Source organism: Mandrillus leucophaeus, unplaced genomic scaffold (genome assembly GCF_000951045.1).
Source record: "Mandrillus leucophaeus isolate KB7577 unplaced genomic scaffold, Mleu.le_1.0 Scaffold235, whole genome shotgun sequence".
Taxonomy (NCBI): domain Eukaryota; kingdom Metazoa; phylum Chordata; class Mammalia; order Primates; family Cercopithecidae; genus Mandrillus; species Mandrillus leucophaeus.
In genome coordinates, this window is record NW_012102421.1 from 2936746 (window position 1) to 2960543 (window position 23798).

At 40.1% G+C, this 23798-nt stretch overlaps 1 protein-coding gene across 1 annotated transcript in view; it reads right to left on the reverse strand.

The window, feature by feature from the left end:
* Positions 1-1040: 1040 nt before the first annotated feature.
* Positions 1041-23798, reverse strand: part of LOC105541187 (calcium-activated chloride channel regulator 1) — a 33755-nt gene continuing 10997 nt past the window's right edge. Inside the window, exons 6-15 of the mRNA XM_011982101.1 lie at positions 20421-20598; positions 16866-17084; positions 15669-15896; positions 12191-12365; positions 9985-10091; positions 7738-7953; positions 6889-7150; positions 5643-5813; positions 2501-2737; positions 1041-1659 (exon numbers count right to left, since the gene is read on the reverse strand). Coding sequence (XP_011837491.1) covers positions 1268-1659; positions 2501-2737; positions 5643-5813; positions 6889-7150; positions 7738-7953; positions 9985-10091; positions 12191-12365; positions 15669-15896; positions 16866-17084; positions 20421-20598 — 2185 coding nt within the window. The 3' untranslated portion in view covers positions 1041-1267. The remainder of the gene's footprint in view (positions 1660-2500; positions 2738-5642; positions 5814-6888; positions 7151-7737; positions 7954-9984; positions 10092-12190; positions 12366-15668; positions 15897-16865; positions 17085-20420; positions 20599-23798) is intronic.

Below are 23798 nucleotides of genomic sequence, written 5' to 3' on the forward strand. Positions count from 1 at the left end.
TTGAAATAAGAAAAGTCTACACATAAAGAAATTTGGGTTGACACAAAAATGATATGCTAGATATTTTGTTTTCAATCAGAAGGAGAGCCACCCACATCTTGAACTCATTGTGCTAATAACTGAGAACTCGAAACAATTTTCACAGGAATATCTACTCCTGCAGGCACTGGAATCTGTGACTAGTCCTTCACGAGGCCTGCCATACTGCTAGGCCTACACTTGCAGCCCTTTTTCCTCTTCTCCTTCACCTTTCATCTGTCATGCTACCGGCCTTTCTCACGCTTATTAAGGCCTTCATGTGATTCTCCAAGACCCCCTTCTCAAGCATATCTCTGAGCATTATCTGCCTCCTGACTTCAAAAATAAATCCTCAAATGCTCTTTTTAGTGTACAGGAAAAAGGCCAATGCTTACTTATCTTTCTATCCTTAGAACCTAGCATTGGCCTGGAAAACAATAAGCAGCTGGTGTACATTTGTTGAAAGAATTGAATTACATTAAATAAAGTAATGCATATAAGGCATTAGTTGGGCCCTTGGACAAAGTACACAATAAATATTTTTTTCTCAATCAATTTCCCTTCACACCTGGCCTAAAGCTACCTTTCCCACCTCATCCCCACTGCCATGGCTTAAAGCATCGCTAACTCTTGTAATTTCATGCACATAACATTCATTTCTGTGCCTAGAGAACTTTCATTATGCTGTTCTTTCTTTCTTCAATGCCATCACTTCCTTAAATGCACCATCATTGCTCAAATTTAGAGAAAATAAGACATGTTCCTGGTGATGCTGGTCCAAAACCCCTATATAACAAGTCATGACTTTTATATTTAAATAATTTAGTTTGATCTTTTCTTCACCAAAAGAAACCAAACAACTTTTAGCAACTCTGTTAGATTTACGCAATTGCATGTTGTTTTTAAGGGGCAAAGCTCCTTAAAACAAATAAAAACATTCTTCCATTTATTGATGCAAGCCCTGTTTCTTTCTAGTATTCAAATTCATTAATAAAAGACTCAATGATTATTAAATTTTTGGATTTGAATGGATAGTTTTTATGCATATATACCCAGTTGTTCAGCATTTTATTTTATCGCCCCCTACAGGAAGTCTAAAATACATTTAGTATATCGCCCCCTACAGGAAATACATTTAATATATCGCCCCCTACAGGAAATCTAAAATACATTTTAGAACATTTTATAATCAAAAAAAAAAAAAAAAAAGATGAATGATTTATTTTATTTATCTCACAAAAATTCAGCCCTAGCCTATTGACAGCTGCAGTTCTCCTATCCACTTCCACATAATTTTTAAAATGTGAATGCCAGGAATGGTGCTGTTGATACTAATATTAGGACAAGGTGCAGACGTTTCATCAGGACTAGGTGTCTCTGGCGGAGTCTGTGGAGGAATAAACAAAGATACTCGTGCAATGTTGGATATTTCTGATTTTAGATCGACCTTATCAACAGCCTGAATAGCAATGAAAAGATCTGTGCCATTTTCAAAAGTAATGTTTTCTGGTTTAAACAAAAAGACTTCCTCAGAGTTGGCTTCCTTTGGGATGAGAGCAGTAGTATTCACTTGAAGAGATTCATTGAACTTATCTCTGAGATCAAGAATACTTGTACTTATTCGAATGATATACTTTTGAGCTAAAAAGAAAAAAGAAGAATGTGACTTCAATTCTGAAATCCTAAAGAAACTTCCTAAGCTGTAGAACTTTAAAAAATATTTTAAAAGCTTTAAAAGTCTATTAGAAATTATATCATCACCCCATAAGATTCCCAAATAAATGAACCAATGGTCCTATTTACAAGGGTCACTATCTCTTTTACATTCTTCTTTGTATATAATGACACAGTGATAAGCGTAAAACTGGATTGGGCATGACTTAAAGCCTCGGTCAGCATTTCTGGGCATAGTGCCTGGCAGAAAGAAGAGGTTGTTTAAAAACTGTTTATTATTTTATTGTTTATAGAGAGAGTTTGCACCAGTGCTTCTCAAACTGTAATGTGTGTACAAATCACCCAGGGATCTGAAAATGCAGATCTGAAAACACTTTCTAATAAGTGTTTATGGTATCCGCATGCTGTAGCCCACAGACTACACTTTGAAAGAGAAAGTCTGGTAGGACCTGAGGTTCCTTCCAAAAGAGCTCTGCTCTATAGACATCTATGCTGTATTCCCAGTTCTTCCCCAGGAGTCACTGTTCCCCAGAAAATGGAGTTTGTCAAAGGACAGTTTGGCAAGGTTTCAGAAACTAAGTGAGGTTTACCTTTCCTGGCTGAAACCTCTTACTCCCAAAGTATACCAGTTTTTCAGGTTTTAAATCTCTCTTCTTTAAATACATTTATCCCTCATTTCAAAGGACCAGCAAGATCCCTCTTGCTTTCTGCCCCCAAGCATCAGAACACGGCTGCCTGCCTCACCCGCTTCTGCTCCTCTGCTTGGCTGGTAAACTCCTTTACAGGGTCCACACCAGGTTCAGCTTACCTGTTCCATGGTCATAATCATCCCCAGGAGCTGTCCAAGTCAGATTAATGAGACTGTACCCGTGAATTTCCGCCTTCAGGTCGGTGATTTGGCAAGGTGGGAAGAGATCAGGTATGGGAGCATTTGGGACACCAGAAGCCACAAATGAGCCTCCCGAGGATGTTCTGCTGAAACATACTTGCTTGCGTTGAACATCGTCCTCAATTTCAGGTCTTGGTGGATTCCATTGTATTTCATCTGCATTAAAAAAATTATGCAAAATATGGTAAGTAACATCACTAAATGGTGATATCTCCGTCTGTTTTATTATCAGATCACCCTCTTCCTATTCCCCACTTCTGCTTCTTTCCTTCCGCACACAGAATTAATTTTAAATATTTGGAGACAAGACCCCAAATACGGTTTCATCAGAGGGAAAAGAGCAAACAGAGAATCACAGCTTTTGATCTCTTAAGATATTTCCTGGATATTTAGTGGAATAACCTTTTGGAATTTATTTTCATGACATTTGTCCTGAAATTGCTTCTTTTCCCATCTCTTTGCCCATCCTGATCTTGTCTTTCCGCAAGATCAGTTTCAATACTACCTCTGTTTTTCCTTTCCTTTCCTTTCCTTTCCTGTCCTGTCCTGTCCTCTCCTCTCCTCTCCCTTCCCTTCCTTTCTTTCGTTTTTGTTTTTGAGACGAAGTTTCGCTCTTATCATCCAGGCTGGAGTGCAATGGCGTGATCTCAGCTCACTACCACCTCTGACTCCCGGGTTCAGGGGATTCTCCTGCCTCAGCCTCCTGAGTAGCTGGGATTACAGGCATGTGCCACCACACCGAGCTATTTTTTGTATTTTTAGTAGAGATGGGGTTTTACCATGTTGGCCAGGGTGGTCTCGAACTCTTGACCTCAGGTGATCCACCTGCCTCGGCCTCCCAAAGTACTGGGATTACAAGAGTGAGCCACTGTGCCCGGCCTAAATACTAACTTTGTTTTAAACCTCAGACTGCCTCAAGAAATGTCTTCCACCTAAATAATAGTGTGGGTTTCATTATCTTTCCTATTTATTTGGCAACTAATCAACTGGACCTTCAAGAATGCCTTGATTGTTTATGCATATTTCTTTCACTTTCTCCATGTTTGTGTTTCATGTTTCTTATTAAATTTCAGTTTTTAATGAAATGTTTTATGTTAGAGGTTCCAAAATTTTGTGCTTTTGAAAGACTTCTGATTTTCTTAGTAAATGCATAGGAATCTAGTTATTGTAGTAATTCCAATTTCATTCACATTCTTGTCAAAGATAGGTATAAAAGTAATCCTGGAATTTAAAAAATACCCTGGTCTGTTCAATCTATAGAGTTCTCAAGTTCTCTTTTCTTTTCAATAAAAATATCTCATAAGATCCTAACATGGCATTACTTAGAATTTGTTTTCTCATAAACTCTACCTCTTTATAAAATTTTTATCTGTTAAACACCATTTAATCTTCATACCCATTAATCTGGTCTTTGGCAAAGATGAAGTGAATGCTCTAGCAGGTTCAGGGTTCATATTGAAAGCACCAGTAGAGACTGCCATTAAGGCTTATCGAGGGATAGAGGGAAGAACATGGCCTACTGTTATGCCAGGCACTAACACTATTAGTTATATGAACCCATAACCTCTCTAGCTTCTGTTTCCCCATCTTTAAAAATGGATACTTACAAGAATGAAATGTATTACTGTAAGTAAAATGCTGTGATAAGGCTAGACTTAGTCACTTAACCAGTCCCCTTCTGCCTCCTTCCCCTAACTCAAAAAGCAGTGGCATTGGCTGGGCGCAGTGGCTCACGCTTGTAATCCCAGCACTTTGGGAGTCCGAGGTGGGCAGATCACAAGGTCAAGAGATCAAGACCATCCTGGTCAACATGGTGAAACCCTGTCTCTACTAAAAATACAAAACTTAGCTGGGCATGGTGGCATGCACCTGTAGTCCCAGCTACTCGGGAGGCTGAGGCAGGAGAATCACTTGAACCCGGGAGGCAGAGGTTGCAGTAAGCTGAGATCACGCCACTGCACTCCAGCCTGGCGACAAGCAAGACTGTCTAAAAAAAAAGAAAAAAAAGAAAAAAGGCAGTGGCATCTTTTAAAACATTTCCCCTCTATTATCACCTCTGCGTGAGGGACACCATGTGTCTCTGAATCTTCTCTTCACTAAGCACACAGCCAAGTAAAGATGACAGAGGAGCTCTTCCCCTTCCCCCACACCAACATCAAGAAAAAGCCTGCCCAGGACAGGGTGGAGATTGATGGAAAACTAGTCTGGGAACCCACTGGGACACAAACTTGGTCTCAACTCCTTCTCTAGTCCAGGGCAAGTGTTTGTAACCAAAAGTGGTATGGGACTGTCTGTTTCATGGACATAATTTTCTCACCTGCTTACACGTGGGCTCAGTGTGCTGGCCCGCGTGAAATTCATCTACTATGCTCCCTGGTCTGAGCAGGAGGAGAAAAGAGAAAAGACAGACAGTGGACTTGGATAATGATATTGATGTAGATAACAAACCCTAAATTATTGCTTTTTAAATTCTGTTTAAATGATTCATTAGGATAAATTAGAAATGCTTCAATGGAAAGAACTTCATTAAAAATGTTTTTAAAATAATGATAAAATCTTTATTAAATACTATTTACCAGTAACAGTTTGTTAGATGTGTTATTTATTCTTTGTGACCATACTATCGGGTAGCTGCCATTATTATCCTTATTTTACAACTGAGGAGAGTGAAGCACAAAAAGATTACACAAAATACTGTATTTGATAGAGGGCTGGGCTTTGAAGTGAGGCAGTCAAAAGCTGTGTTCTATCTAGTGATTTTCAGCTGGGGGCTAGTTTGCCCCCCTAAGGGACAGTGGATGACATATGGAGACATTTTTGATTGTCATGACTAGGGAATTGCTATTGACAAATAATGGATAGAGGTTAAGGATGCTACTAAACATCCCACAAGTGCAGGATAGCCCTCCACAACAAAGAATTGTCTGGCTCAAAATCTTAGTAGTGCCAAGGTTGAGAAACCCTGATTTAATCATGCACCATTCTGCCCCACAGGCTTAATAGTTTCCTCTTGAAACCAATCCTTTTGCACAAGCCAGGTGTGTTATTACAGATCACTTACCATTCTCAATCCAGCCAGGTATGTACATTACTCCACTCTGCTGGGGTATCGCTCTCCGTCTGACTGGGTTAACTCCTCCCAGAGCCCGCACTTTTACACTGTATCTACCATTCGTGTCATAAGTTGTGAAATACCTTGAGTAGACACCGTCATCCTTAGCAGCATCAGCACCTTGATAAAGAATGAAGGAATTAATAAATATCCTAAAGGTAACTGGGAGGGTATTTGTATATTTCCAACTCATATGTAGGCTAAGAATTTTCAAAGCAACAAGAAATTCAGCATTAGCTCCAAGAGGCCTTAAGATTTTGGTGTGTTGAGGGTGAGGCTTGCTTCTTTTATCACTGTGTGTGTAGTGTGTGTGGTTTTAGGTATACATTCTGTCTTCTTGAATTGTTGACTTTTTTAATGAAATCTAAGATGATATTGTTTCTTTGTTACACCCAACATAGCACAAGGTAACTAGTCAATAAGTATCTGTTGAACTAAATTAAACTGCTATATGTAACTGTGGAGGAAAAAAATGTTGTATGGTTATTTAATAAACTTCATGACTTCTCCCCAGGGTAGATTTAGGTGGGAAATTCATTCACAGGATTCATTCTAGTAAAGTTACTTGCTTCACAGTAAGAAGACATGTTTTTTTCTAAAAAGAAATGTAGAATTCTCTTTCTCTCTCTCCCTGATAGACTTCTTAAAGACAAGAATAAGGGGCAGAAGTTTCACTTTTGGGGCAAGTTAATATAGAATCTGCATAGATGCAGGAACCATATAGGACTGTGCTTGAATCTATGTCTGCTGCTTTCTAAATGTGAAAGCCTCAGTGAAGATATTGTAAAAACAAAGATTATATATGTCTTTATATGTATGCATTTGTGTATATATACATACGTACACATATGTGTGTGTACGTATGTGTATATACAAAGCACCTACCACAATATAGTTATGAATTTTCCTCTTTTTCTTTTTTTGGGGTTTGTGGAATACCCTATGACAACTCCCTAGAGACTCTGAATCCATTGAGCTTGAGCCATTAATGTGTTTTGGGCCTTGCAGAAGCCTTCATATTTTCCAGCATTTTGAAATGTAGGAATTGTGGGGAAATGGAGAACTCTCCCAACCAGACCCCAGTGCTGTTCTGCCTTGCCTGTCTAACTGCCCTCACCAGACTGTGCCCTCTTGGCATTCCCTGGTTGCTTCTTGGAAAAAGAAATATATACTTTCCAATTTCTTGGGTGATTACCTGCTCCATTATCCAGTAGTTCCAAGGTAACTGTTTTTCCATTCTCTGATTCAATCAGGGCTGTGACACTGGCCCTGAGAATCGGAGCGGCTCCTTGGCGAATATTTGCATAAACTATCATAGGGCTGGGGAATTTGCCAGTGTCCTTGTTCATTTTGGAAGTCACTGTAATTGGAGACAGGGTAGCACTGGATGCACGGGACGTGACAGTCAGAGTCAAGGTTTGTGAGCTTGCTTGCAGGCTGTATTTCCAAGTGCCAACCTGAACCAAAACACATGTAAACATTTCCAATGAATAACTTCAGGTGACACAGACCTGACTTCAGTGTCACGTACAGGAAAAGCCTCTGATACAAGCATGTTGGAAGCATATCTAAGAAGAGGTGTGCATGTTTGATACTCTGTCAGCCACGGGGAGCTTCAGTGTGTTTAAACTAACTATATCGTTCCCATTGTCAAGAAAATTCCACGGGGGGTGTCAGGGGGATGGTGAGGTCTGAAAGCTGTATGCTTATTGTTGCTTTGTTTTTATAAGAGACGAGTCTCTGAGATAAAGCAAATCGTTTTTGTGATCCCAAAACGTCGAGGATCATTTTGCATCTTGATTACTATGTAATTTGAAGGTTCTCCATTTAGTACCTGGACAAAATATCACCTATTTCCTTTCTGTTTACTTGCTGGCATACTGAGTGATTTTCATTGGATGGAGACTTTTTTCCTTGTTCTCTCTTTGATTCAATACTGACTCTCCTTTTAGCAACCGCCAACATTTAAAATGCTACAACTATACTGTGAAAGCTTTATTTTATCTTGTTGAATTATGAGAAACAAAAAAAGCTGACTCCATACCTTAGCAATGCCTGGGATTTGGAGGAAGGCCATTTTGGTGTTTTTGTCCACTACAAAGCCATCTTGCTTCTGTCCACTGGGATCCCAGAGAAGGATTTGGGGAGGCTGTGTTGTCCAGGTGACAAGAAACAAAGTGTCCTTTCCCACTGAGCTGTCCACGATCACTGTGCCATTCATCCACTGGCTGTTCTGGAGGGTTGATCCCTTACTCTCAAGCTGTTAAGAAAAACAGCTCTTACTTTCTGGAGAATACAGCTCCCATCACATGGTCTTTTCCCTTCTGCCCCTGTCTTCCCAGTGCCCCATCAAAAAGACTTCAGTGATGCCTGAGTCCTTGATTTGGTGTTAGGAGCAATTATGATGCAGTTCTAAGTTATCTGTCTAGCCTTAGCTTCCACAATTTCCCTTCCTCCACCCAAACAAGACCACTTCCCCAAAATATCCTTGTGAATCCCTGACTCTTTGACTTTATCATCATACTCTTTACTTTTCCTAGAAGGCTTTACGTTTGTCTTCTCCATTTATCTAAGCCTTCTTAGTCTTCTCTATTTGTCTAAGCCTTACTCATCCTTCAAAATTCAAATTTTACTTTCTCCATAAAGTTTTCTCTGCTGTCCATCTCATTTACCAGTTGTAAAAAATTTCCCCTTTTCCTCTGATCTCCTATAGGATTTTATTTCTATCAATCCTTTGACATTCATCACACCCATACATTGTGGGTATGTGTGACACCCACACATTGTGGGTATGTGTGACACCCACACATTGTGGGTATGTGTGACACCCACACATTGTGGGTATGTGTGACATCCACACATTGTGGGTGAAATTGTCTGAATTACCTAATTGCTAGGTCAGGGAGTAATTGCAGGCCCCATGGAGATAAATGAAGTAAGCCAAGGCCAACTTGTTTGGAATAGATGAGGGAGCTGCAGAGCAGGGAGTGACGTAGGGAAGACTGTTATAGAAAATGTGATTTTGAGGATTATCTCCTAGGTAGTTATTGTCTCAAAGTTAGCACCTATTAGAAGACAGACTGGGCTGGTCATGGAGCCAGATTTCCTAGTTTCACAGGTAGATTACAAGCTGGCATGTGGAGAAAGTAAAGCGCGATTAGACCTGGTTCTTGTGGCATGCTGGTGAATGAGTCTTGCTCATTTCTCCATCTCTCTCGCTCTCTCTCTGTTAAGTTTCTTAAATACAAAAATCACAGGCAGAAATTTCCTAAATGTGAACTTGTCCTTTTATCACTTTAATTACTTTTCTAGGACACATTCCTCCATTTTCCCAAACCAGGCCCTTGAGTTTAATTTTCTAAATCTGAACCAGCATAACCCAGATGGATATAATTGGTGTCTTTCTAGATTGAATAAATGCTCCATTGATAAGCCAGAAAGCCTATGGTTTCAAAATCTGTAATTATTAGGCTTTGACATTACGATATTCCTTTACCTTTATCTGAACTTTCATCGTAAAAATTATAATTCACAACAGTGTGAATGCTGATTGTTCACTCTCTCTAGTTTAAAAATTAACGTGAATAATTTCTGCAATTACTTAAAAAAAGCATTTAAAAAATGCATTTTTTTCTTTTTTCTTGATAGTCCCAAGACTTTTGAAAGGCAATTTGGTTTTTCCTGAAATTTTAGAACCAGATGGGCCATTGGAAGTTTTCTGGTCTATACCTAGTGGAGAAATGAAAGTCCACAGAGGTGAAGTTCATTGCCCAGGTCACATAGTTAATGACAGACCTAGGGCCAAGATCCAGGGGTCTGGACTGACACCGCTGGTTTTTTACAGTACAAAGCACTTTCTGTCCATTATATGTAAATCTTGGCAAACATCAGAAATTTGATGTAATGGAAAAATAAAACAAGTAATCCCTGGACACTTGTCCCAGAAAATTTGTAATTGAGATGATCTACTCTGAAGAAAATTCTGAGCCAAGTACATTGCTCTAGTTGCTTGTGTAGAGATGTTAAAAAAGAATTCTTGGACCTACGACATTTTATCTGCTGATTTCTATGAGGAAGTCACTTGGTATTGCTTCCAAACAAGTAAACACTAATTGCCTTGTTTAAATGAGTAGTGTTGCATTTTAGGAATAATGTCTATCAGGCTGGACCTTCTATTTTAATTTTAATTCAGTACCAGAAGAGCGTAAAACTTAAAACTTTTAGCCATTAAATTCTTCATCTTGGCTATGATTATGTGTAAATATGAAAAACTAAGATTAAGAACTCCAACCTGGATGGAGCGCTGAGAGACAGCTCCATTTCCTGATGAAAGGGCTCCAAAAGCATCAATGAGGCCATTGTTCTGAACTTGATCTGAAGCATATGTCTGTAAACCTCCTAAAATGCAATACATTTTCAGAAATTACTTACCAGAAAGCAAATATCTGCAACATTTTAGCTGTTGTTTGGAGAATATACAAAATAAATATCCCATTGTGTTATTAAAGTATAAATAGATGAACATCAAATAGGTGCCTACATTAACTCAGACTTTGATACTATTTTAACTTACTTATTTTTTTTCTGAGACAGGCTCTTGCTCTGTTGCCCAGGGCGGAGTACAGTGGCATGATCTTGGCTCACTACAACCCACCTCCCAGGCTCGAGTGATCTTCCTACCTCAGCCCCCAAATAGCTGGGATTATAGGCATATACCACCATGTCTGGCTAATTTTTGTATTTTTTTTTTTTTTTTTAGAGATGAGTTTCGCCATGTTGCTCAGGCTGGTCTTGAACTCCTGGGCTCAATGAATCCACCTGCCTTGGCCTCCCCAAATTCTGGGATTATAGGAGTGAGCCACCAGACCCAGCCACTAATTTTTAAATCTTAGTACATAATAGCTTCAGCAACATCTCAGTCACCTGGTTACTTCAACTATCTGCAAAGCAGCCATGAATCTCTGATATGATTTGATATCAATTTATGGTATAAACTTATGTCATGAAATCTACATATTAAAGGTCCTGCACTTTTACATGAGAGAATTCATTAAGACGTACTCCAAGACTATTCATTTACTCTTCTTTGAAACATAATTCTAACAAACCTGGCTTTAGAGTTTTCTTCTAAATGAGGAAAGACAGATATGTGACAACAGCAAGAAACAACAGTGGACAAAGGGACAGTTACAGAGTAGTATATCATAAAAACAGGATTTTACACCAGGCCAGGCAGTCTTGGGCTATTTAGAATAGGTGTCACTAAGTTAGTTGATGTGAAAGCACTTTTTAACTATTATGATTCCATCTGAAGTTAAGGAAATAATTTCAGTAAGGCTGTTGATGCCCCACCCACATCTCCGTACCCAGCCAAGTGCATCTCTTCCTAGCTGCTCTAGGCGTTGGCTTATAGCTGCCTCCTCTTATCTGCCTTCCAGATAATTGTCTTACTAAAAGGGGCCACCCTGCCTAGAGAAATAACATGCCCCTCTCATCTGCCCTGTTCTGACAGTCCACAGTCAAAGACTGATAGACACAATGGTGCAAAAGGCCACCCTCCTGCCTCAAGGTGAAGACAAGTCTGTGATGCACTTTCAATTCCAGAGTCCCCTGGGGGCGCAGTTAGACTCTGACTACGTCTGCATCGGTGCTTAGCTCCTTCCTTGGCCCTATCCTTTCCTCCTTCCTTTTCTCCTGAGCACTCTCTCCCCTATAAATTGCATGCACCCAAATCCCTGTCTCAGGCTCTGCTTCTAAGAAACCCAGTCTAGGACAGGTAGTGTTAGGAATACACAGCTCTGGCATTTTAGTGGCCTCAGAAGGCAACTCAGTATGATAATTGAGATCCACAATATTATCCCTAAGTTAAAAAAGGAAAAAAATGTGTTCACCTACTCTGCTAAAGAAGCTGGTAACATATGGAATCTATTTTAACCATCTGACTGTGTATGGGAGTTAGACGCGCAATACGTTAAGGTTTTATGAAGAAACTGCATTGTATTCTATTTTGGGAGTGATCTTTTGCCTTGTTTAACAGACTCTTTGCCCTTCCTTGCTACTCCTCTTGTTTCTTGAACGCTTCTTCTCCAGGTAAAGTTGAAGGCTCCCTTATTTGTGCTTTATTGTACTTTCTGTTGCTAGTGTAGCACTTGTGCCATGGTGTTATGTAGTTAGTGGCTTGTCATCTGTCTCCTCTGGGTCTCTTGGCCAGCTGCCACTGGAAGGGAGTGGTTCTTGGCCCAGGAAGAAGGTCTTAAGTCCTCACTAGAGTGCTGTGCTAGTTCTCTCTTCTCCAGGCTGCCCTAGTCCTAGATCCAAAACTTTAAAATAAATGAGCAGAGTCCATTCAAATAGTCATTTGGGGGTAAGGGTGGCTAGTTGGCCAATTAGGTTATCTTATCTCTCTCCATCCCATCTTTCCCCCACTCCCCAGTTCACTGGAGCTCACAGTCCAGTAGGAGAGACAATACTGGGGGTCTCAGCAAATCATCCCTCACCTGTCATTTTGGACAGTTCCTCTAGTTCTCGAGCCGCAGAGGGCCCCAAGGCGACTGTGTGGATGATGGCACCACTTTGTTTGACCTCGTTAAAGCACCCGCTTATAGTGTTATCTTCCCCATCCGTCAGCAGCACAATTTCAGATCCATCAGTTGGATATTTCTTCTTAATCACCTGAGGACAGAATTCAGGTCATGAGTTACCAGACTCAGGGTGGCCAAGTTGTTTATGAAAATTCTGCTTACAGGAAAGGAGAAAAGAAATTCCAGAAGGAATAAACCAAAGTGTCTGGGAATGACTAAATATCTGTCTGCCTTGAAATGATACAATCTTAACCCAGCAGCATTCATGGAACTTGACTGCTGTCTTTCCCCTTGGCTAGTCTGCTGCAGAGAGGGATGGTGTGGGACGCAGGGCAACTCTAGGGGTGGACAGCACTGGGGAAACAGTAAAGGAGGTGTTCCTAGTTTCCTTCACGTGGTCTCTCCTCGATAGGCTTTCAGAGCTTCCAAGACGCCTTCAGAAACCATCCTCATTTAATGGGGATTATACTGGGGGGATATTAGACCCAGGGCAGACTTTAATTTGTATGATATTCACCAGTCGGACAATACCAGCTATTTATGCCTGGCATTGGTTTTGATTGGTCATTACCTAGGTCACATGAGTTGTCAATATTTTTAACAGTCTTTCTGATTAAAGCAAAACATTTCGTTTCCATTAATCTCAGTTCCTAGTTGTTCTGTGACACCTGTGTCTCAACTATTCCTGGTACATTTGGATTATTTATTTATTTTTTTACATGGCGTAGAGAGGATACTCCTGCCAATGTTGAATAAGATTAGGATGGAAGGAAAATTAGATAAAATAATAATGCTATCTATTTAAGAAGAGAAAGCAAGAGTCCACTCTTCCCCTAAAAGGAGTGGAAGGAGAGACCCAGAAATAGGGGAAATAAGCAATCAAGCCTAAGCATCTCTCTGACCTAGAATCTCAGATAAGAAGGCATCCTCCAAAGGCCTAGAATCTCAGAAAAGAAGGTGTCCTCTGAAGGTTGAAGGGAAAGGAGGCTTCCACCTCTCTCTCTGTTTCAGCTATTAGAGGAGGCTGCCTTGACTCCCTGGAAGAGAACAGAACTGTGACTGTTGCTGTGTCAAGGAGCTCAGAGCCCAGAAGCCTATCAGCTGTGATCACGGCTTTGGCCTTACTAAGCTGCAGGCCAGAGAGGCCCAATTTGGATTTTCTTGTCTCACTTCCCATAACTACTGTGTGTCATGGAAAACAGGCAAATGTTCCCATATATCCTAAAGGGGAGACAGAAGACAGCTGAGTTGAGTGTTGGCAAGTGAGAGAAAGATAATCCTGCCACAGAGGTTGAGGAGTGTACAGTGTGGCTAGAGGCTGGATGGAGGACAGGGTGGTGCTCAGGGCTCCTCTCCAACAGGGAGAGCCAGGGTGGGACTGAGTCAGCGGGGAAGGACCACTGGGCCCTGAGCAAGCCAAGAGAACAAGCCAAACTGCTATGGCTACAGCAGACACCACTGCAAGGAGCCCAGGGCAGACCTGACCAGGGCCTGCAGCAGGGACTAGCAGGGATCTTGAAGACAGTATAACATCCAAGGTCCTTTACCTCATCACCCTGAAGCCACATGAGCTTCTCCCACCCCACACCCAGACTCCACTCCAGGAGGCATCCTAAATTCCACTGGTATAGCACTCTCTCTCTTACTCATCTGAATGGAAAATGCAGAATCAGAAGTTCTCTCTTTACCACCGTGCCATCTGGCATTAGTCATCTCCCCTAGGGTCTTGCATAGTAAGAGTTTGGTACAGCACATCAGTGATTTCATTGTCTGTTTTCCTCCCTTATTTGCTCCTTTAGTCAAGGCTTGGGTGGGTGACAGGGGTAATAAAACGCAGATGCATGCAGGCATCTGGACGAGGGTTTCGCAGCTGACTGTATATGCAATAGAAACCACTTTCAGGGAACTGATCTTCAAAGTGGACCAAAATGGTCAGAGGGACAGAAGCACTTGAAGAAATGGTCAAGCCCATTGTCCACATCAAGCAGTGTCAGCTGGAAACTACAGATTTCCGCTGCCACGTGGAAAACTGGAACAGCACTATTGAGTGTGATGTGCCCAACGAGCAGGCTTAGGGCAAACTCGCCTAAGATACTGCGAGGTTCTGAGACCTTATCCCTGCCAGCCCCTTTCAATCTCCTATTCTGTTTCATGTGGCTAAATAGCCTCCAGGTAAATATGGAATATTGCATTTTATACTTGCAGCAACTAAACATCAGGTGTTAGTGCATCAAACAATGAATTCAATTTTATTTACTAAGAACCTCCTGCATAAATGATATTGTGATAGCAGTCTAGGAGGTAAGAAGATAAGTCCTATTCCTAAAGTAGTTCTTCTCAATTACAATGGATAATTAGAATGTAAGACAGACTAGCTAGATGTCATAAGAGGGAATTTCTTTTAAGAGTTATAGGGTTTAGGAAGCAATTCTATATGGTTGAAAGAATTAGGAAAGATGTCAAGAAGCAGGTGGTGTCTGAGATGGGTCTTTGAAGAATGAGCATGATTAAAAGTTCAAAGAAGGGAAGAGACAGTGCTCTGGTGAGGACATAGTGTGGCAAAGATGTGGAAGCTCTGAAGGACAGGTTATCCAGTTGCTTAAACACAGGCTGCCTGGCAGAGAGTCCCTGGTGCTTAAGCCTGGAAAGGTAGATAAAAGCTGCATCATGATAGATTTTACACATTAGATAGAGAATTTTTTTCTTAATTTCGCTGAAAATGGGAAGACAGGACATCTAAGTAGAGGAATGATGTGATTGGATGGTCAGATGAGATTTTTAGGTATTACCCCAATACAATCATAGTTACAGTCCCCAAGGCCTCCTGCTTCAATAAATAAACTATTTGCTTTCCCAAAAGGAGGTCTGATATGCCCTAAAGTTTGGAGTGTTCAGTTGCCTCAAAGCTTAACCATATTCACAGACCTCTTTATTCCCATAGAAGATACTTTTTTACATCATTGTGTACCTTTACTTCACAGCATTCATTGTAGTTTGTAAATATACACTTATTTGTGTTATATTTTGGTTAATGTGTCTCCCCCAATAAGATGGTAAATTCCATGACAGAAGGGTAGTGTCTATTTGGCCCTCATGGTATTCTTAGGGCCTAGCACATTGCCTGGCATGTAGAAGGCACACCATGAATATTTTGAATGCAGATACGCATGCAGAAAATCATGAATGCACAGATGCAAAAAAGCATAAAAGCATAAATGAATTGGTTACTAGTATCTTTGGAGGTTTGTATCTTTGCATCATTTGAACCATTGCTCTGACCTTGGCTCTGTCATCCAGTTGGACCCTAGGCATGCACGGAAACACTGGAAATGGAAATTTGTTAAGCAACATAAATTGCAAACATTCCAAACTACAATAGAAAAACACATCTCACAGTAAATGCCGATCGAAGCCCAGAGCAGATGGACGTCCCTCCTGAAGCTGCTGTAGGTAATCTTTTGGTGAGTGTGTCCCTGTCACTGCCACTGTTTATCTGTATGAGTTCACTTTGTACATGGGCAGCACTGTCAAATGTCACCATCCCAACCCAGGACCGCAGCTCAATTATCTGCAGCAGGAAAAGCTGGCCTGCTTGATTCAGTCGATTGAGGCGGTTACCAGTCTATATGGAGAAGCAAAAGAAAAACAGGTTACATTTAGATGGAAAGACTAATAACAGAAAAGGCAATAGGGAATTTGGAAGTGGCTGCATGAATGTAGAGCAAATGACCATAAGCTTACTTGAGGCATATCCTAGGGGGAAAAACTTCTTATTTATATTTAGCAGCATCTTTGGGTAGAATTTTAGGGCCAGTGTATAAATAGTAAAAGATAAAAACAGATTACATAATCATTAAAGTTCAATGCATTAGTAATAATTCTAGATAAGTTCTGTATCAGGTGATATGGTTTAGCTCTGTGTCCTCAACCAAATCTCACCTCAAATTGTAATCCCCATAATCCCCACATGTCAATAGAGGGACCTGGTAGGAGGTAATTGGAACATGGAGGTGGTTTCTTCCATGATGTTCTCACTATAGTGAGTGAGTTATCACAAGATCTGATGTTTTATAAGGGACTCTTCCCACTTTGTGCGCTCGCTCTCTCTCTCTTTCTCTCTTTCTCACTCTCTCTCCTGCTGCCATGTAAGACATCCCTGCTTTCCCTTCCACCATGATTGTAAATTTCCTGAGGCCTCCCCAGCCGTGGGGAACTGTGCGTCAATTAAACCTCTTTCCTTTATAAATTACCCAGTCTTGGGTATTTCTTTATAGCAGTATGAGAACAGAGTAATACATAAGGCTGTGGACCTATAGACTTATATATCGTCAATGAAACATTAAAAATGTTAAGCTCATATAATTCATCAGATCTTGGCTCATAAATTGAAAATTAATTCAATTTGGCAAATGAGATAGTTGATGCTGAATCTTTGTTGAACAAAAGTGAAGTGGGCATTTCTGAAGACAATGTTATAGTTACAACCATTCTGGCCCTCGGGTTATGTTTATTCCCAACCAGTTCCGAGTCAGGGTCCAGAACATGCATATCTGTGACCAGCATCCAGAAGACCAAGACTCATTGAACATACCGCCATGCTTCCAGATTTATCAAGGACTAAACACACAATTCTTTGTCCAATCTGCAGCAATGAGAAGGTGGGATTGGGTGGCTGTGTTGTCGTAGGAGTGGTTTTCTTAAAGTCCTCAGAATCACGGATCACTTCCCATGTGCTTCGGAGATTGCATTTTGTATTTTGCATGTTTGGAGCCTCTTTGTTGTGGTTTTGTTCTGTACAGAATTCAACTACCTGAAATTGTCAATGAAATGATATAGATAATGGTAAACTATGTGGTAAAATATTTGATAATTTGTTAGAAATATTTTCTTTTATTTTGAGACAAGGTATCACTTAGTCAGCCGCTGGAGTGCAGTGGCACAATCTTAGCTCACTGCAGCTTCTACCTCCTGGGCTCAAGTAAGCCTCCCACCTCAGCCTCCCGCGTAGTTGGGACTACAGGTTTGTGCCACCATGCCTGGCTTATTTTTGTATTTTTAGTAGAGATGGGGTTTTTCCATGTTGCTCAGGCTTGTCTTGAACTCCTGAGCTAAAGTGATCTGCCCACCTCGGCCTCCCACAGTGCTGGGATTACAGGCATGAGCCACTATGCCCAGCCTGATAGAAATATTCTAAATCCACATTTAAAATAGTTTAATCCTCTGTCCTTTTCCTGTCTGCTCTGCTATTGCATAACCTTGGCTCAATTGCACAATCACTGTAAAACAGTGCTGGGGAAAATCATGGTCATAATGCAGACTTCCTGCCTTAAACCAGGCCTTCAATCTCATTAGACCCTTAGTGCTCCTCGGCAATCCATTTACCTCTTCTTTTTGGTTTCCTTCCTACTCCTCATATTTACCATTTCAAGCCATCACTACTCTCTCCATGGCACCCTTTCCAGCATTCCTCTCTTGGAACCATCTTATCTCTCCATCCTTATACTACCAAACTCCACTTCCTTTCTTCCCACTCATTTACTAACACACTGTATTCCAACCTTCAACTCCCAATGTTCCAGCTCTCTCCAAAATCCACTCGGAGGTCTCACATGCTCCTCAAACTCCTCGTGTTCATTGTTGACCTTATCACCTTCCTCCCATCTGCTCCTCCTCCTCATGTATTTCCTAACTTGATGTCACCACTATACACTCCATCACCAAAATTAGGAAACTGGAAGTTTTCCTACCTTTTCCCTCCTAAAAAGTAACCAAGACCAATACATTTCACTGTCTCTCCATTTCATCATCTTTTCTCCATCTCCAATGAAATATCCATCACCCAAGCCATCACAGTCCCTCCCTCAGATGATTGCAGTTTCCTGTGTAACTTTTGCATCTTGTTTCCTCTCTGTTTGGTCCACCTCCCAGCTGCCTGAGAGTCTTTCCTCTTATTCCTCTGCTTAACACCCTTTGGTGGCTCATGATTGTTCATACATTACAATCCTCTCCTTCATATACCAACGGCAAACTCTGTGACTTGGAACTTTGCTTCCTTCTCCATTCTCGTTCTGGCTGTGTGTTCCATGTCTCTTAATTTACCCCACTATAGCCTGTCAGTTCCCATACTTGCCAGCCTTTGGCATCTCTAAGGCTTTGCTCTTCCTCTGTCTTCTATGTTGTAAACTACCTTCATGTTCAGCCAAAAAGTCACTTCCAAAATGTTTCTTCATTTTCTACTCTTCCTACTGAGAATTTCCATTCTGCCCTTTACAGCCTCATAGTATCTTGTAGAAATTTCAATAAGGCCCCTTTAACATTGCAATGCACTTATTGGACTGTAAATCCATCTGATATGGTTTGGTTCTGTGTCCCCACCCAAATCTCATCTTGATTTGTAATCCCCACGTGTTGAGGGAGGGATCTGGTGGGAGGTGACTGGATCATTGAGATGGTTTCCCCCATGCTGTTCTTGTGATATTGAGTGAGTTCCCACAGGATCTGATGATTTTGTAAGTGGCTGCATTCTCTCTCTCCTGCCGCCTGGTAAGGTGTGCCTTGCTTCCCCTTCACCTTCCACTAAGATTGCAAGTTTCCTGAGGCCACCTTAGCCATGTGGAACTGTGAGTCAGTGAAACCTCTTTCATTTATAAATTACCCAGTCTTAGGTATAGTTTATAGTGGTGTGAAAATGAATGAATACACCATCTATTACAAAACCTGCTTACTAAATTTGCTTCCTCAAAATTTAGCCCTAGTGTCTGACACATAACAAAAACTCAATATAACTTTGTTGTTTTTTGACTAACCTTAACCTGTCTGCACCTGAATATTTAAATCTACAAAATAGTGATAGTTATTATGCAGGGAATAAATGAGAATATAGGCACTAGGGTCAATACTAACACAGCCAATAAATGATGGTTCCTTTCCCTTTCCTATGTCATATAACACTTGCTAGTATTTATATCCCTCACATGTGGGGGATTTTTTATTAAGGCATAGTATACAAAAGAGAAGTAACATGATTCCTCCTCTCAGTGACTTTACAATATTATCATTCAATTATAAATCCTAGTATCTAGGATTCTATTAATTTAGAAAGTAATCATTAGTTGTACAACATTTTTCTCTTTATGTGCATTTTTCAGGTCATATGTTTTGGTAATGTTTTTATGTTATCAGTATGGATACTTTTTAGGAAGAAGACCTGAAAAACTTTTGTGTAAACCCCAGGCAGAGGCTACCCACCTGACTAGGCATCAGATTTAACTCTGTGGCTAATTTAAAATATATAATCTGGGCCTCCTCCTGGAAGTTTCTGAATAGGCCTGGGAATGGACTGCAATGCCAAATTGAAGGACGATGGGCCTGGTGAGCCATGGTGCATCACATTTTAAAAACTTATGCTACATTCCTATTGACAGACTCTTGCAATTTATTTCAACCTCCATTCCAAAAGGAAAACGTAATTTTATATGAGACTGGAAGATAAGAGAGACTTCCCACTGAAGTCAGTTAACTGATGCCTTCAATCTCATTTTGTGCAAAATTTCTGACTTATATATTTAGCAGTAATATCAATAACTGGCCAAGTTCATTTTATGACCAGTTGGTCATAAAAAAAATTAAGAATTTTAAAACTTTAAAGCTATTTTAACTATATATGAACTCCCTAACATAACCAACACGCTTAAAAAGATAGAAAATTTCAGTTAACCAAAAGCAAACATGCAGGCTGAAAAGAACTCTCTGAAAAGTTAAATCAAGAGCCTACTGATCATGTCTTCATTAACTAATAAAAGGAACTGCCCAATCCCCCTGGGTAAAGTCCTTACTTAAGTAAGAATGTGTGTGCTTGTATGCCTTTGTGAGTATTTAAAGTAATCCTAAGCACTTGAACTAAAAACTAGTTGGGGGAGGATGATGGAGAAGAAAGCGTGGACACAAGGAGGGTGAGGGGAAGGAAGATAGGACTTTATCCTTGACTTGCACACCCAGCTTGTCCCAGAGATAATCCACTGCTCACTGATGATTTCTCTAAACTTTGATTCTCCCTTGGAGCACTTGGAGTAAAAGCCTCACTAAATTCAAAAGAATCTGAGAGCGGGGGGTGGGGGGGTGGCAGGAGGGAAAACAAGGTACTTACAGAATCAACATGTTGTGCAAACATTATAGAAGCCTTCTCAGTCTGTTGGGAATGGGGTATAAACTCACATCCTTTTTTGTAGAGTCCTGTTGTTTTATCGAATGTGCATTTTCCGATGGAACAGCTGCCTCCCTGACACCTGTTTACTCCAGTTTCACCAGTAATACCTACTGAACATCTGAAAATATAGGAAGGTTAGATGTGTAGGTGATGTCATCATTTCAAAAGGTCAGAGTCTATGCTCAGTTTCTGACAGATTGCCTTTCTGTGATTTTCCTCTCATGATCCAAGAAACAAGGACATCCCATCGTAGCAAAATTGTTAAACTGTCATCAGAGTCATTTCTGTTTGCCAGAAAGTATCTGGGGGGATTACAAAAATGGTATTAGAATGTATTTCTATGCAGCAGAAGAGCCAAGTCTGGCTTAGGGCTGTTGTTAGCATTAATACAGACGTAAGTCCTCAGGCACCTCTGAATCTATTCCCGTCATCCCTAGAAGGTCAAGAGCCCTCTTTTATTTCCCAGCAAAAGATTTTCTGACATTTCTTATTTGTTTGTTTTCTAATTAGTTTATTGCATACGACTTTTGCGGAGTTCTGATATGTTCATAGGTATTTTAAATGTTTCCATGTATTAGGTATTTATGAGTTTTGTTGCTATTACAGTTGGAATGCTTTCCCCCTACATCTTATTGTTTAATTTTACTTTTTAACCATATAACAATGCATGAGCACTATAGAAAATTTGGAAAATGGCAAAAAGCATGAAGAAAAGAAAAAAACCATGTCTCACCATCAGAAATGAGCTACTGTTACCATGTTGAATATATATATATTAACATAACACTGCACATATAGCTTTGTTTCCTGCTTTAAAAAACCTTAGCATATTTAACTTTTTAATATTATTATTTATTTATATATTTATGTATTATTTAATATTTTTCAAAATGTGGCTGGGTGCAGTGACTCATACCTATAATCCCAGCACTTCGGGAGGCTGAGGTGGGTGGATTGCTTGAGGCCAGGAATTTGAGACCAGCCTGGGCAATGTGGCAAAACCCAACTCTACCAGAAATACAATAAAAATTAGCTGGGCATGGTGGTGTGCACCTGTAATCCCAGCTACTTGGGAAGCTAAGGCATGACAATCACTTGAACCTGGAACGCAGAGGTTGCAGTGAGCTGAGATCGCACCACTGCACTCCAGCCTGGGAGACACAGTTGAGACTGCCTCAAAAAAAAAAAAACAAAAAAACAAAAAAAAACAATTTTCAAAATGTGATCTTAATAATTTTATATCGTTTAATACCATCATATGTATTCAGACTAACTTGTTGAACTTAGTTTCCCCTCCCAATCTGTCAGTACTATAAATAAAACATCAATGAATAAACAAAATTTCATATCCAATTTTGACTGTATTTCCAAGTTTGCCCTGTGATTGATTCCCTGAGTAATTACTAGATCCAAAAGTTTGAACATTTTAAAGCCTGTTGATACAGCTTCTCTATCATGTCCTTACAATGCATTTTTAAACACGAAATGCATTTTTAAACATGAAATCACAGGATCAGCAAATTTTTAAATTTAGTATGTGTCACCCAAATTGCTTTCCAGAAAAGTTGCATGAATTTATGCCTCTAACAACCATCTGTGAGAGCTTTCATCCCACTGACAGTAACTTACTAGATAATACATGAACCTCATCCTTGTCAAATTTACATCTCTCATTACTACCAGTAATTTCTACCAGTAATACCTACTGAACATCTGAAAATATAGGAAGGTTAGATGTGTAGGTGATGTTGTCATTTCAAAGGGTCAGAGTCTGATTGCCTTTCTGTGATTTTCCTCTCATGATCCAAGAAACAAGGACATCTTTTCTCCAAAATGATCTTAGCTACTATCTACTAAACGAACTCTTGGATTTTTTTTAATGAGGTAAAAATTGATGTACTTTTGACTAGAATTTCATAAAACCTATATATGAAATTTGTTTATATCTTCCATGAATTGAATGTCTCTCAATTTATCTTGGTTTTCTTTTAACCCCTTGAGAAGGATTTTATAGTTTTCTTTAAATATGTCTTCCACATTTTTTAGCGTTGTTTCTACTTTTATTATACCTTTCATTGCTGTCTTGGAGTATTATATTTTTGAACTGGTTATTGCTAATATATGGAAAAGTAATTTGAATATTTATTTTGTACCTGGTCACCTTATTGGCTTCCCTTGTCAATTTTAATTTCAGTTTATTTCCTTGTGTTTTCTAAGTGGATCACAGATCATCTGCGTAACAGTGATTTTCTCTCTTCCTTTCCATCTTTTTACCTCCCCGGTTTTATTACGTTGGCCACAATTTCCTAAGCAAGGTTGAATAATTGTGATAACAGTGGCCATTCTTAGTCCTGGCAGTGTCTCTAGTGTTTCCCTATTAAATATGAGGTAGATTGTTGGCTCTCAACAGATGCTCTGTATCATATGAATGAAGTAACCTCCTGTCCTGGGCAGTGCTGTCACTTGTGTGATTGCTTCTAAGCCTTACAAATAATTTAAAAATTTGGAAGATAATGAGCAATCCATATTATTAATATATTAAAATTAAAAGGTTTAAAGAGGACATGGTGATCATGTCTTATCTGTGGAAAGAAAAACGTGTTGTATATGTACTCATTTCTAGAATATCTCTGGAAAGAAATATTCTATCAGAAAGAATACTGGCACAATCTCGGCTCACTGCAACCTCCACCTCCCGGGTTCAACCAATTCTCCTGCCTCAGCCTCCTGAGTAGCTGGGATTATAGGTGTGTGCCACCACACCTGACCAGTTTTGTTGTATTTTTAGTAGAGACAGAGTTTTGCCATGTTGGCCAGGCTGGTTTCGAACTCCTGACCTCAGGTGATCCTGCCTGGGCCTCCCAAAGTGCTGGGATTACAGATGTGAGCCACTGTGCCCAGCCTACTTGGTGTCTCTTTATGCCTGAAGAGATCCAACACTAAGGCATAATATAATGGAAATGGACCAAGTGTACAGAGTCTGACTGTTATAAAGAAAGGGAAAAGTAAAGAGCAGTAATGGTCTTGTGGGACAAATGGAAGCCAGAACTGAGTTCTGAGTCCCTTTTGAAAAAGTTGTACTAGGCCGAGACAGGAATCAAAGCTGAGTGCATCTTAAAGGGCTATCAGGCAAGCAAGACTGGGAGCAGACATGGAGAGGATGCTGTACCAACTTCTACTTAAAAAGAGGGTATTGTTCTTAAATGCAGGAATAAATGTGCATTTTTATCAAGTTTCTTTTGAGAATCTATTGGAACAATCATTTATTTTCTTCTTTTCTTCATGTACTATATTCATTACTTACTATTACAACATTTT